The sequence below is a fragment of the Aptenodytes forsteri genome, unplaced genomic scaffold, assembly GCF_000699145.1.
Source record: "Aptenodytes forsteri isolate BGI_AS27 unplaced genomic scaffold, ASM69914v1 Scaffold61, whole genome shotgun sequence".
Classification (NCBI taxonomy): Eukaryota; Metazoa; Chordata; class Aves; order Sphenisciformes; family Spheniscidae; genus Aptenodytes; species Aptenodytes forsteri.
In genome coordinates, this window is record NW_008794443.1 from 257,026 (window position 1) to 271,958 (window position 14,933).

The 14,933-nt window shown below is 44.3% G+C and overlaps 1 protein-coding gene across 6 annotated transcripts in view; it reads left to right on the forward strand.

Annotated features, from left to right (window-relative positions):
* EIF4G3 (eukaryotic translation initiation factor 4 gamma 3) overlaps window positions 1–13,804 on the forward strand; it is a 108,247-nt gene extending 94,443 nt beyond the window's left edge. For all 6 annotated transcript variants that reach the window (XM_019474752.1, XM_019474751.1, XM_019474747.1 and 3 more), the window contains 8 exons: window positions 2,360–2,532; window positions 4,712–4,837; window positions 5,725–5,806; window positions 7,654–7,752; window positions 8,750–8,896; window positions 10,106–10,187; window positions 11,667–11,813; window positions 12,793–13,804. In XM_019474752.1, coding sequence (XP_019330297.1) covers window positions 2,360–2,532; window positions 4,712–4,837; window positions 5,725–5,806; window positions 7,654–7,752; window positions 8,750–8,896; window positions 10,106–10,187; window positions 11,667–11,813; window positions 12,793–12,974 — 1,038 coding nt within the window. In that variant the 3' untranslated portion in view covers window positions 12,975–13,804. The remainder of the gene's footprint in view (window positions 1–2,359; window positions 2,533–4,711; window positions 4,838–5,724; window positions 5,807–7,653; window positions 7,753–8,749; window positions 8,897–10,105; window positions 10,188–11,666; window positions 11,814–12,792) is intronic.
* The last annotated feature ends 1,129 nt before the right edge of the window (window positions 13,805–14,933 follow it).

Genomic DNA, 14,933 nt, shown 5'->3' on the forward strand with positions numbered 1-14,933 from the left:
TTACTGAGCAGCTGTCATCACTTCCTAGTTAAAGGTTGAAATTTTGTTTCCCTTGTAAACGGATTTTTAGCTTGTCCAGGGAGTTTGCAAGACGTGTTACATTCACTGCAAAGCTGATTGGTTTGATCTTTTGCTGAAATAAATTTTAAAAACCTGCCAAGTTTGAAATGGCAGCACTAGGGAGTTCCCAGTTTAGCACCCTAAAAGCAGAGTTGCTGCTTGCACTTCATCAGGCTTCCAATTAAAATAGGAAAGAGGAATATTCTTGTGATGGATTGTTTTGGGTTCACATCTAGTAATCAGGAGAAATTATTAAATCCTGGTTTGGAGAGGAGAAAAAAAAAAAAAATACACTTTGATTCGCAATGTCCCCCAGCTTGCTGGCCTGGCAGATCTCAGCAGGAGGAGTCAGGGGTGGCGGGGGTGGTTAACAAAGGAGTCTCCGGTCCTTTTTCTTTTTGCGATAGACTTCAAAGTCTAACCCCTGCATGTCTGGGGCTGAGGGGCTGCTTCAGGTTCTGTGCTTGCAAATACAATGACATATTTGTATGGCTGGATGGAAATAGAGTTGAATTGTATTAGACAAGTGCACCTCTGGTTAAAAAAGTACATCAGATTGAGGCAGCTTGTTTGCATTGGGGGTTACGCGATAATTGTAAATTCCCAGTGCTCTTCAAATGCAGCGGGCAGCAAAGCTTCTGACTAATTCAGCTTAAACTTGCATCAACAAGGCCATATATGAGTGTGTTAATGTAGTATATAGCAGAGGAGCAGCCATTTCTCATGAGTTTAGTCTTCAGTATTTAGCCTGACTGTAAATTAAAACTGCTGAGCCGTATGCCGGCATCTAGTGACAGCAGGGTCAACCAGCGGCATGTTCACCTGTCTGTCCTGGAGACACTGGCATGTCTGACGGAAGAGGTCTGACCCGAGCGTGCGGTCTGGGAGCCGCCAGGCTTGTGACCTGCAGAAAAAAGCCGTTCGGGGCCTGCAGAAATGCATCTGGGGCTGCCAGTTCTTGATAACTGAAGGCATAACGTAAGACAAAGAGCAAATGCCTTTAGTCAGGAAGCCCGCTGAGATCCGTTGGGCTGAACCTAGAAGGTCAGTGGAAGACCTTTGCTGATGACAGTGGAGATTTTTGAAGTGTGACATTGAGCGCTTTTCTGAAAGTCTCTATTTAAGAGTGGTTTATTTGCTTAGGTTACAAAATGTACATGCCAGAAAGTAGAAGCGTTATGAAGAGGAAATTTTCCTCCAAATGCTACTCACCTATTTTCTGCCTCTTTATATGGTGTGGGTTGGTAACACAGGCATTTCTGTGCCAGATCAGATCAGCAACGAATCTCACCTAATGTCCTCTTTTTGACTTGGCTTGATATTTGATGAAATAATAGGCGTTTTGGTGGCATCCAGAAGACAATCCCTGTCCTTTCACTGCATGTTCACCGTCTGTCCTGGAGACGCTGGCATCCGTCTGGCACGTCTGACGGAAGAGGTTTGACCCGAGCGTGCGGTCTGGGAGCCGCCAGGCTTGTGACCTGCAGAAAAAAGCCGTTCGGGGCCTGCAGAAATGCATCTGGGGCTGCCAGTTCTTGATAACTGAAGGCATAACGTAAGACAAAGAGCAAATGCCTTTAGTCAGGAAGCCCGCTGAGATCCGTTGGGCTGAACCTAGAAGGTCAGTGGAAGACCTTTGCTGATGACAGTGGAGATTTTTGAAGTGTGACATTGAGCGCTTTTCTGAAAGTCTCTATTTAAGAGTGGTTTATTTGCTTAGGTTACAAAATGTACATGCCAGAAAGTAGAAGCTTTATGAAGAGGAAATTTTCCTCCAAATGCTACTCACCTATTTTCTGCCTCTTTATATGGTGTGGGTTGGTAACACAGGCATTTCTGTGCCAGATCAGATCAGCAACGAATCTCACCTAATGTCCTCTTTTTGACTTGGCTTGATATTTGATGAAATAATAGGCGTTTTGGTGGCATCCAGAAGACAATCCCTGTCCTTTCACTGAGCAGCCGAACTGTACCCTGGAGCCTGATTGTGTATTTTAAAATTTCTGTTGCCTGCGTGGTATAAATTCTCATTATTATTATTCGATTGCCATCTCAGGGGTGATTTGTGATGAGGTTCCACAGCCTAGTTCAGCACCTTTGCCTGGTAGCTTCACTAAATACTCGTTTCCAAAAAAACCCAAGGCTAGCAGTCTCTTGATCTGCCATCAGAAAAATCCCCGTCCTGTGTACCAGGTGCTAAGCTGTGCACCCTAAACTATCTTACAGTAGAAAATATTCTTCTGCCCCGTTTTTTGATGTTTTCAGTTCAGGCAAATGATCCTGTGTGTCGTTCGAACAGGAAGCAATGCAGTGCGTGGAGGAGCTGAGCGCTCAGAATCTGCTGCCTGTTTTCGTGCGAGTGGGAGTGGAGTCGACGCTCGAGAGGAGTCAGATCACCAGGGATCACATGGGCCAGTTATTACATCAGTTGGTGCAGTCAGGAAAGCTGAGCAAGCAGGATTTCTTCAAGGGGTTTGTATTCTGCGCATAGAAACGGATACTTTTCTTCAGCGTTCGTTGCAGATGAACACTGTGTTGGAGAGGAACGGTTTCCCACCTTGCTTTGGTATCCTGCCTTCTCCACGCATCCGTTCTGAAGGAGTATTTTTACCAGGGTGTATTTATAAGTAATATAATTATTGTAATATATTTTTAAGTATTTCAAATGCCTTAGTGAATGTAAATATTTTCGTATTTATATAAGTTACTTATTTCTAAGCAACTATGTAGGTGTCTATCTAAATGTGTGCGTTTAGATTTCTGTTTTGTGATGCATTTGCCAATGTTTGCCTTTTGGCAAATCACTGAATACGATTAAAAGAGGAGGAAGTCGTCAAAAATCTTCACATGACGTTAACTCCTGGAAGCTGTGTAGCCTGGAGCCCTGTACGTCCACAGAACCGCAGCCACTCTCCCAGTGGTAAAACGGGCTTCACCCATACGATGCCATTTCTCAGGACAACTCAACTTTAAGGAGCGGACGTGTCCTCGAGGAGCTGAGGAGGAGAATATGTGCCAGATGCGGTATCAGACGGGTTAGACCTTCCTCGGGAGATCTGAGCCTCAGCTGCTGATTCATTTCAGCTCTCTGGGTTTTGTGTTTCCAGCCTGGATTTGAACGTAGAACGATCCATGTTCCCAGGGAGGTCCCCGGCACCACTCAGTTCTCGCTGGGGCTCAGAGCAGGGTGATTAAAACAGGGATAACCGTGAAAAGCAGCCAGCGAACGGGCAGATGGAATAATGCTTTCAGATACTGAGTTTCTGGGTAGTTAGCTCCGTCTTGCTGCTTTTATTTGAATCATGTCTCGCACGGTACCACTGACCACTCCGATGGTGATCTCCCTGCGCCGTGTCTGGCAGTGAATTTCGTCGTGATGCAATCCAGTGGCTCACAGGAAAAGTTTAGGCAGCCTGAGTTCAAAACCATATGGAACAACAGTAAAAAATGTGTATCCACAGGGAGTACGCTTTTCTGTGTCCACACAGTCGCTGATGGTCAAAACAACTCGTTTGAAGTGATACATTTCCATAATGGATTTTGATTAAAGCCGTTCCTGTGTTTCTTGGAGCGCGGATAAGTGGCTGTGATGCCAAATAAGTAGGATCTTGATGAAATAGTGGGACATGTGGTCTGAATGTGGCATAAACAAAGTGAAACGGCTCCTGAAGATGATGAAAGGGCAAGTGGTGTTCAGCAGGCACGTGAGAAGAACACCAAAAACCACTATACTTATTCACGCAAGACAAATTACTGTGTAATTAGGGGTTATGGGATGAGTACTGGTCACAGCGCAAGGCTGGAGAGATACACAACAGGAAACCAATTTCTGGCAGAAACGCTTGGACAAACCTCGTAGTAGTTGAACTAGTAGCAGAGGATGTAAAGAACAAAGCAAAGGAGATGGTGTCTGGGTTTGAAGCATAAGAGAAAATATGCATTTATAGTCAGTAAACTGGACCCCAGAATTTTCAAGGTTTTCAGGGAGAAATTAATCATGATGAAAACCGGCAGGAGAGCCAGAAAAATGATCATCTTGTACCAGGCATGGGAATTGAAGCCACCTACAAGGCTTTTATCGGAAAGAAGAGTTTTGAGCGATTCTGGAAACTGTTTCTAGAGTTGTGGAGCGATTTTGTAATTCATCCTGCCGCGTTTTCTGATCTGGATGGAAGCCTCCCTCTGGTGTACTGAACTTTGTTCTTGTGGTGTTTTACATTCTTACAGACATTTTGCTGATTACCTTCCATTTGGACTTCTGTTATTATCAATCCCCCTTCTGTAAATATTTGGATTTTTTTTAAGAAGGCTCCATTTAGTAGATGTTTTGTATTTATAGACAAAAATGCTTTTTCTACTTTTACAGGTTTTACTAGCTAGCAAACGATTTTTTACTGGCATATAAGAATTATTGTAAATGGAGTTTTCCTGGATGTATCTGCTGGTTTTATGGAAGGCGATGCCTTTTCCACATACTCTCCGTGTTACTGTGTAGAGGAATTCACTCCTGGCAGTTTTGAAGCACTGAAAGCATAAGATTGGCAATAGTTTTTCTCTCCCCCAGGAGTTTTAAAGTGCAGATTTGCTTTGCAGGAAAGGTCTCAAATTAAATTGTATTTAATGCTTGACATTTTTCCTTCTTCTTTTAAAGTTTTTCAGATACCTTGGAGATGGCGGACGATATGGCCATAGATATACCCCATATTTGGTTGTACCTAGCTGAGTTGGTGACCCCCATGTTAAAAGAAGGAGGAATCTCTATGAGAGAACTTATACAGTAAGCAATGCCGTTCTTTTCCAGTGTCGGTCGAGCTGAGCTGTCTACTATGCTATAGTATTTTCACAGCGTGGTTCCCATCAGCAGATAAAAGACAAATAGTGTTAGAGGCTCAGCTTCTCATACGAGTTGATAAAAGGCTTGCTGCACATCATTCAGGACTTGCACTAGACAGAAAGCTGTGGTGGGAAGGGAGCTTGCTGCTCTGTAGTCACCGTTCAGGGGTGCAAGTTTTATCCGTAAATCTACTTCAATCCTGTTTGTTTCAGCTGAGCTAAAAACTACCCCAGTGTTGTACAGTCGGAGTCTGTACAGAGAGCGCACTGAGGCTCTGAGAATTGGATTTGAAGAGAGCAAGGTATCGCGCCGGAGTCTTTGTGTCTCAGAGTGTGATAACTACCACCTGGGCATTGCCTTAAACGGGCACAAAACCTTGCCTGCAAGACTGGAAACTGTTTCCAGGACCAGAGTTTCTGTATTTTCTACGTGTCCTTATATATTTGGGGATTAACTAGAGGCCAACTGTATGGTTCTCTTTTCCTGTAAGTAATGTATTAAGAAAATAATAGCCTTTTCCCCGAAAAGGGTCCTGCTACCCGAATGCAGCGTCCTACAAAAATGAGCGGATTTGACATTACATAAAAATAAAGTCTTTGTAATTAGCCCTGTTGTGGCAAGTGCACCGCATCACTGAAGTCTGCTTTATTGGCAGCGCTAGCTAGACCAAATCCTTTATCCCTGGCAGAAGTTAAAGGTGATTTCCTGCCTCGGTTAGATCACTACCCCTTGCCTTGCATTCCAGGCTTGGAGCGCTGTTTTATGAGGATGAAACCGTCTTCAGACAATTCAAATTATAAGGAAAAATATCTGGTTTTCTTTCATTCTAGAGAATTTAGCAAACCTTTGCTTCCTGTGGGAAGAGCCGGCGTCTTGCTTGCTGAAATCTTGCACCTTCTATGCAAACAAATGGTAAGTGTCCGGGTGTACCGTTCGCAGACAGGAGCTGGATGCAGCGAGTGCACATTTATGCGTGAAGCCTACACGTTTCCCACGTGAAGACATTTAGGGATGGGCCAGCCAGTCCAGATAACCTAGGAAACCTGCCTCTTCACCCCCAGTTTCAAACCAAGCCTTACCGAGGTTCCAAAAAGTGGAGTTAACTCTTTGTTTTTTCTCATCACTTTTCCCTTTTGCAGGTACCTTTGCACCTGGCTTCTTCCAGAAGCTAGAGTGCTGAAATACTGCAAGAGGGACATTCTCAAGGTGTTTCTGGGCTGACCAGAAGCGGCAAGTGCCGGAAATCTTGTGAGAGAGCTGTTCTTGCAGACCGGAGAGGTTCTGAGGGTTCGGATAAGCTTCAGATGGCCTCTCAGACTTCTGGGTGCTTATCCAAACTAAACCTGCCAACTCTTAAGATTCACCCATCACTAGGGGTAGTGACACCTTTTCACCCTGTAACTTCTAGAGCTTTCTTACACATCTCACAGTTGTGTGTCCAAACAGTTTGGTGGTTTCCCTATAATTCTGTCTCCATTTTTTGTCTCCCCCCCCTCCCCCCCCCCCCCCCCCAATCCAGCTAAATACTGCACTTTGGAGAGCATCTATTTTAAACTCTGTAAAATCCCTCCCTTGCCTTTTTTAATTTATTTTTTTTTTTAAAGCATGCATTCAAATAAGGTCGAATGTTCCAGGAGCATGTCAGTCTAGCGGTGCAAATAGTGACTGTTTATTTATTTATTTTAGCCTTATGCTTGTTTGGACAGTTGACAGTTGACTCCCATTTATTTTTCTCTGTTCTTTGAAAGAAAAGCTGCCGTGCTCTGGGAGTTGAAGCACAGGCTTGGGTTTCTGTTTCTGCCACAGCTTTCTAATCTGACCTTGTCCAGGCCAATACTTGGACTCGGGTATTTCAATGTAATATCAGTTATCTAACCCAGATCCTGATGAATCGTAGCAGGAACTATGCGCAATTAGCTCTTAATGATCTGCATTGTAAACTTCAAATTGTAATCCGCTTTGTGAACTAAAAATCAGGCTGTTTTTGTCGGTGCTTAACTTAGGCTACGCAGTGATCTCCCTTGTGCAGGCGCTGCAAGGTAAAGGTTTTTGCAAAGCATTTGGGTGAAAAGAGCTGGTTGTTACTAGTATTTTTATTCTTGTCAGAATTGTATATATGCCATCGTAGGCGGGATACCAAAAGGTCAGCGTGACATTAGAGGATGCAGAAGGTTGAACTGTATGTGCTGCAAACCTTGAGAAAAGCTCCTTTGCAATAAATCCTAGGAATTGAAGGGTGAACTTGGTATTATGTACCTGAATTTGAGGCTTGATCTCTGCACTGAAAACAGCCATGTAAATAATTTCTGAAAGTAGCTTAATTTGCCAGTGCCTTAATGTCAAGGCAGGGTGAGAATGAGGCACAGAGAAAGTTAATGACAGAGTCAGGAGAAGAATCTAAGTCATCTAACTGCCCGCTCTGTGTCACGGCCGTGGGAAACTGCCTTGTTCAGATGTGTCACTTCTCATAGGTAATCTCTGGCTGAAGTCGTTGCAAACCCCGCGTGTCACGTTACGCCTTGTTTATTACCCATCACCGTGGCGTTTGACCACTTGACAAGATGTGTATACCTGTGGCAGGGTTGTGTATATGATTTCTCTTGCACGGGGTTTCCAGACGTTTTCACTTCATTGCTAGGCATCTTGTTTGGTGGCTGAACGGTTCTTTATTTCTCCTGACACAGCTGCACCACTACGGCTTGTGTAAGCTCCCCTGGTTGTCCCTCAAGTCTTTAAAATGAACAAACTTTGTGTTTTAGAGCCATAAGAAAGTGGGAGCCTTATGGAGGGAGACTGGCCTCAGTTGGAAGGACTACTTACCCGAAGGGGAGGATGTACATACCTTTCTCATGGAACAAGTGAGTTCAGAGCAAGCATTTGCTTAATGATTTTGGCACGCTGATTTTTGGTCCCATGTCCCGTTTGTTCATCCTTTTCCAGCCCATTCCTATGTATAGTTGGGATGGGATGTGGGGTGAAGTGTCTCCCTCACCAAGTTGGGGTTAGATTATTTCGGCACCTCCTTTCTGAAACACTGGGAGGACGGGCTTGTCCCCTCCGATCCCAGGCACACATCTCCCGTCAGCTGGCTTCCTCTAGATCTCTTTCTCCAACTGGGGGGAATGAACTCAAGAATGAGTTTTGCAGCAAGGACAGACGATCTGCAGAAGGGCCAGAATAAATGGTAGCAATTACTCACTCATCCCACCTTGCATTATGATCCCGGGGGGTTTCACAACCGAGAGGAGCCAGGACTTGCCATCCAGGACAATATTTCTATTGCCATCCAGGACTTGCCATCCAAGGCAAGAGGGCACCTTGCAGCTCTTGCTGGTGGTGCTCCTAAGGAAGAAGCTGGAGGTCTCCCTTCGGAGCTCCAAGCGATCCACTGCCCTGTTTTAGCACTTAGGAAGTGCTGCACTGCAGGAAATGAAATGGATTACCAAGGCCTGGGGCTTGCTGAGGGGACTGTAGATCCTCTGTCACATTTTGCAATGAATTGGGGCGTTAGCTGCAATTTCTCTGAGCGAATGCCAGCTCTGGTAATTGCATTCCAGCTCCCCGTCGTTTTAGTTGAGCAACATGCACTTTATTTTGTGCACGCTCGTATTGCGCAGGGCTGGAGTTGCTCTGAGATGCCTGGCTGTCTTTGCTGGATAATGTAGTTCCCACGTGTTTGTAAAATGCTTTATAATCTTTGGAACAGAAAAAGTTTATAAATCGTTGTAATGATAACTTGGCAGTTGAAAGGTGCCAGAAAGCAGAATTGAAGTGTAGCTTGCTGCCTCAATTTGGTATAACTCGGCATAGGAAAATATATTTAACTAATTCTCATCATCACCTCTGATGTTGCAGAAGTTGGACTTCACGGAGTCCGACTGTTCCAGTTCCTCAGAAGCACTTTCAGAGAAAGAACTCTCTGCGGAAGAGCTGAACAAGCAGCTAGAAAAACTCATTGTTGAGGACAAGGCGAATGATGAACAAATCTTTGACTGGGTAGAGGTACAAAGACTATTTTCACCCTCCCTGCACACAGTTCGTTAACTGCTTTCGTAAATGTTTTCTCATGTAAAGGAGCATCTCTGCAGGCTCCTCTCCAGGCACTAAGGGAGGCAGCTAGGCACTAAGCTCCTCCCTAGACACTAAGATGATTAGGTCTGTGCAAGCAACACTTCCAAAGAATTAAAATCTAAAATATAATCAGTCAGTTATTTCAAAGTAAGCTTTAGGAAGAAAGAATTTTAGCCGTATTAACATACAACTGTGTAACTACCTTTTAAATACTGTAGACTTTTTGACCCTGAAAACACTGCTTCTGGCTACTTACTACATTTTAGACCGAGTACGCTGCTACATTCTTTCTTCCCAAAACTTGGGATAAAAGCATCTCATTGCTTTTTACGAGGTAACCTACCAAATTCCCCCTGCCCTGCTGCAGAAACATCCTGGGCGGTCACTGAGAGCACGTGTACCTTTCCCAGTGCGTTGGACCAGTCACTGTAAAAGAAAATAAAGAAAAAAGAAAAAACAGAAGCCCTGTCAACCCACTGAACTTTTGCCCTCTATCTCTGGCTGCATCCTTTAAGCTGGATTTTAAGTCTAGTGTCTGAAATGATACTCAGCCTGATTCATTTAGATCTGTGCTTACAGCTAAATCTTGGTCAGCATCATTTCAGTTATTTCTATTGCTGGAGCAGTGTGTTAGAAATGTCGTTTTTCTGCTGCCGTTAGAGAAGTCGGGAGTGGAATGAAAGCAGCACTGAAAATCGGGGGACACCCACAGATCTCTTTGTAGTCTTGGACAAGTTACATACCATTCTCTGAATTTCTTCTACAAAGCAAACAAATCCCCACCCAAGGAGCATGCTGTAAAATTTGGTGAAAAAGCCTAAAACTCTTAGAAAATGCATAAGGGCGTTGTAAAAGCCAAGCGTTGTTGGTTTGGTTTGTTTCTCGGGGCAAGTGACTAGTTGTGGGAGTAGCTAAATGGTGTATCGATCGTATGAGAACTGTTGTTGCATGTTGACCTACCTGAGCTAGTTTCCAGAAGTGAATGGGAAAGCTGAATTTTTGCAGAGGGGCGAACTGGATTTCTACCGCAGCAGCTTTTGCTGAACTTGAACTTGCTGCCAAATTCAGCAGTGGAGTTTGGAAATGGTTGCTCTCATGCAGCGGCATGTTTTTAACTGGTCCATTTACTCTTGATTTCAGGCTAATCTAGATGAAAGCCAGATGAGTTCACCTACATTCCTTAGAGCTTTAATGACAGCAGTTTGTAAAGCAGCTATTATAGGTGAGTAACTTGCAATGTCAACACCATACAAACCAAACGTGCAAAGAATTATTTTACATTTTTCAGGTTTATATCACTTTTCCCTCCCCCGAGGCTGTTTTTTATCACACACTTAAAGACTTTTGCACCGCATTGAATTCTAGTGCTCGAGAGCAGGACGTCTGTTCCCCCTGCGACAGCCAGGCGCTTTGCTGGTTGTAGTGTCCTCGAGGCCCTAGCGTGTCCCAGTGACCTTGCGTGAGCAGACGTTTCGGATGACTCTTGAGTAATGCCAGAGCGTTCATTGATTTTTCTAGTGAAGGTGGAAATGCGCTAGACGTTATTAAGATAATTAGCATTTCCACTCCTGTGTCAGCAAGTACGTGTGGGCGCTCTACCATCGCAGATTGCCACGTGCGAGTTGGAAGCGTGGGTTGCAGAAGAGAAGCCAGCCTGCATCTCTGTCTTGTTAATAGTTTTATGTCCAAAGTTGCAATTTTGGAAAGACAGTTTATGTGGATTACTTGAATGTATGGCAGTCGGCTGGAAATGGAGGAAAGGGTGGGTTCCCAAGTCAGACATGTGAGCCTCAGATCCTCAGGGGAGCTTGAATAAAGCGCTGCAGCCAGAAACATCTGGTCAGTTCACTTTGTTTTCTTTACCTTTACTGCTGGCATCTGGCAAGGCAAAAAATTGCGCTTGTAAAGCAGCCGGTTCTGCTCTTAGCTGTAAGAGTCACACTTGGTGGAGAGAATGGTCTGAACTTCATCTTGCTGCGAGGGGGAAAGACAGCCCAGCTCCTTTCTTCTCCATGAGACCAGAACCCTTCTGATGCCACCTAGTGTTAATGGTGAAATGACACAGGATTTGATTACAAATGTTTCAGGGTTCCCTGATGTGTATCAGGAACATCTTTCTGTTTTACGTTTTGACCTTGCCTCTGTGAGGGTTTTTTTCCTTTTGTTTTCAAAATATCACTTAATTGTGTCGCATGATCTACTTAAAAGCTGCTGAATAATTTATCCATCTTGCTGATGGACTTCTAATGCGTATATTTTATATCTTCCTGATTTCCTATGTCATGTGCAGCTTATGATTCTGTTTCTGCCTTAGTATTTTTAGAAAAAAAAGACACAATTTTCTAAAAACCTTCTATATAAATGAAATTTTAGCCCTAGCCATTGTACGCACTTTGGACATCCAGTTGTCTGTGGAAACACAACAATTTGCACTGCAAAGTAAGGTTGTAATTCTTCTGCGTGTGTCAGCAGGCTGGTTAGGGCCAGGGTCGCTGCAGATACTGGTTGAATTTGGGGAACTGGAGGAACCAAGACTTCCAGAAAAAGCTATTGATCAGAAATACTTCCTGTTGTTTCTCGTCCTCCTTTCTCTCCACGCTGTCCTGTATCTGTGATTTCTATTTGAATAAATAAAGGCGATAAAAGATCCGCCCCTGCTGCCATGTACCAAAGCTGACCCTGTTTTCTTCTCTTCCCTCAGCGGACTCTTCTAGCTTTCGTGTGGACGCTGCTGTTATCAAACAGAGAGTGCCGATCTTACTCAAGTACCTAGACTCAGACACGGAGAAGGAACTACAAGCACTTTATGCACTACAAGCATCAATAGTAAAACTTGATCAGCCTCCTAGTAAGTGTTGCTTCTGTGCTGGGGATTTGAACTCTGACAGCATAAGGAAAGGTTGTTTCTGCGAGAGTAAAGTCTAGTGGTAGGGACTGGAAGAGGATGTGCTTTTCCTTACCTTTGTACTTAGCAGATGAGAGAAAACAGCGTACAGTGGTTTCTGCTTGTCCAGATTCCAGCTTTTAGAGCAGTGCAGGTCCCCAAATGCTTGGCCAGAGGCTGGCTCTTCTCTTGGGTGCTCCTGTAAGCAGCCATGCAGAAGGAAGGACAAACCTCTGTTGATAAAAAGAGAGGGGGGGAGGGGAGGAAGAGCAGTAAAAAATAATCTGTTGAGTCTACAATACCTGGACATGTGAGAGCACCAGGCATTGTAATTGCATTGCTGCACCACAGATGTCTGTGGACTCGGAGGGAATCAAATGAGTTGGACAACTGATGAGTCTTGTCCCAGAGACACTGCAGAAAACTCTTGTTGGAAAAGAGGCAAGGGAGTTGCCCGAGAAGTAGGAATTCCCAGGGAGTATGCAGCACAAAATCAGAGAGTGCCAAAAAACACCCGAGTTGATGGTCCGTAGCTTTAAGGCACCAGTTGTTCGTTATCCCTCCTGCTGAGCCACAAAAAATCGGGTGTTGGAGAGGAGCCAGGCTGCCAGGTTGCACGGTCCAGCGAGAGGAGGACAGGCTGCTGTGGATTCTGTTTGCCGGCCAATCCCTAGATAATACGTTCCCACGGCTGTTTTCCCAGCTTTCCCTTTTCTGCGGAGCATGTGTTATCCGATGGCATCAGAGGGACCTGTTTTCCCTCTCAGCTGTGTGTAACCAGCCAGGAAGCAATAACTCAATAAACAGACCTTCCTTTTACTTGTATCTGCATCTCTTGCATTAAAGGTCACGTTAATCCCCTTATCCGTAACCGTGTCTTTGTCTGCTGCCTTAAACTGCGCAGTACTAACAGCTGTTCTCTCCCGTTATTCCATTATTTCAGATTTGTTGCGGATGTTTTTTGATTGCCTGTATGATGAGGAGGTAATATCAGAGGATGCCTTCTACAAGTGGGAAAGCAGCAAGGACCCAGCGGAGCAGAACGGGAAAGGAGTAGCGCTAAAATCTGTCACAGCATTCTTCACGTGGCTACGGGAGGCCGAAGAGGAGTCAGAGGATAATTAAAACTTAAAATACAGAGGAAAAAAAAAAAAAAGAAACAATTTAAGTATTTTTTTAAAAAGTTTCACGTCTTCGCCAATCACAGTGCAGCAAGGCCAATTCTCGCGCAGACCCCCCCTTCCCCCACACATGCACGAGTGGGAGAGGTAAAAATAGATAAACACAAAGGTGATCATGGAGGAAAAAAGGTACTTGAAAAAAAAAAGTAAACTTCAAACCTGAGGGCGGGAGCACTAAACCAAAATACATGTAATATTTATAGAAAATATTTTCTGTTTTAATCTTTTTTTTTCTTTTCTTTTTAAACAAGGACTCATACTTACAAAAACACAAAGCGAAACAAATCTGTTTAGCAAAAAAAAAAGTTGAAAACTTTTAATTTATTATTTTAAGGACTGCAAATGCCAGTGTAATTTTTAAATTTGCAGTTTCTGTAAACAAATTGTATAATAGAACAAAAGCAGAGAAATAAATTTCCCTCCCCTTCATATGCACCTCAGTTTTGTTTCAAAGCATGATAAATAGACAAAACTTTCAAGGGGGTTGGGGTAAGCTAGATGAGGAAGAGATCAATTTTTTTTTTTTAATTGTCATCAGATTTTCCTGCCTGCCTCTCAGCTTGCTTCAGAAATTTAAAAAGAAAATAGTAATCAAAACGTACATAACCTTGGAACAGAAGGAAATGCATTTGAGAAAACCGCTGCGGACCAGAGTGCTCCGAAAATAACTCATTCAAAACAGTGCTACCCTGGGGAAAAAGTACTAGTGATACTTTCAGAACCTTTAGAGCAACTTTAAGGCTTGTAAATACATAGAACAAATATTTAAAAAAAGAAAAAAAGAAATTGACTCAATACTATTTCTTTTCACTTTCAAAATATAAAGAACAAAATAAAGACAAACATTGCAAGTTTAAAAGAAAGTAAAACGACTTCTCCTTTGACAGCTGCTGAATGTGTGCACCATCTCTGAGCGGTGCTGGCTTCCTTTTCATTGTGTAGATCCTCGGTTCCAAATTGTGTACATATAGTGTGTGTATGTATGTGTGTCTACCAAAAAAAGAGGGGTGAGAGCAATTGTTGTTTAAAAAAAAAAAAGAAAAAGAAAAAAAAAAAGGGGGTTGCTGCTTGGGAGACCTTTTCTGCAGAGAGAACTTAATGGCCGATGAGCAGCTGGCTGGGCTGCTGTACCGTGTAGGTGCGTTTGGTTCCCAGCACATTGCCACGAGGCTGGGAGACGACCTCGGGGCGGTCGGTGCCCGATCCCAGCTCGGTTTTTCCAGCCGTGCGGCCGCGGTGTCTCTCTCGTGTGACTCGGATCAGTGGTGTCGTCCTGGGGACTTGGGACCCTGGTAGCTCCGGAGGTCGCAGCCGCTCGAGCAGAGAACCAACAGCCCTTCACCATGGCTTGTGCATCCGTTGCTGCCCAGCTTCTGCCGCTGCCCTTCACATCTGTCGGTTGCCTTGCTGTGCCTAAGGAACCCAAAGACCCGTACGGGTGAAGACGAAAGCACCCTACACGAGTCAAGAGGTAGAACAAGCGATGCGGTGCTCTTCCCGGCTCTGCCCACCCCGTGACGGTGTCTGAAGTCTGAGTGCAGCCCGGGTACAGATTAACAGTGGTCGCTTTGCAGTGCAGTCGGAGCGCCCGTTTTCTGTGTGCCCAAAGGGACCTCAACCGCGCCCCAGCGCCGCGCAGTCCTCCAAACTGAGCTGCTGCTGAGTACATTAAGTCTCTTGTGTGTCTCTCTTCAACAACCAAAGATGACCTGCTGGCTCTCACTGTGAAAAAGCATCTACTATAATACAGTCTGCAAAGTTTGTGAAGCCCTAAAATGTAGTTTGTGAACTGTGGTCCGTGGACCGCGAGTAACCTGTGGAGCATTTGCTGGTGGTCTGTGCAGCACTAGCTGCTCACATGATGCTGTCTTTTTCTTTCCAGCTGCTAAATCACTTCTTTTTT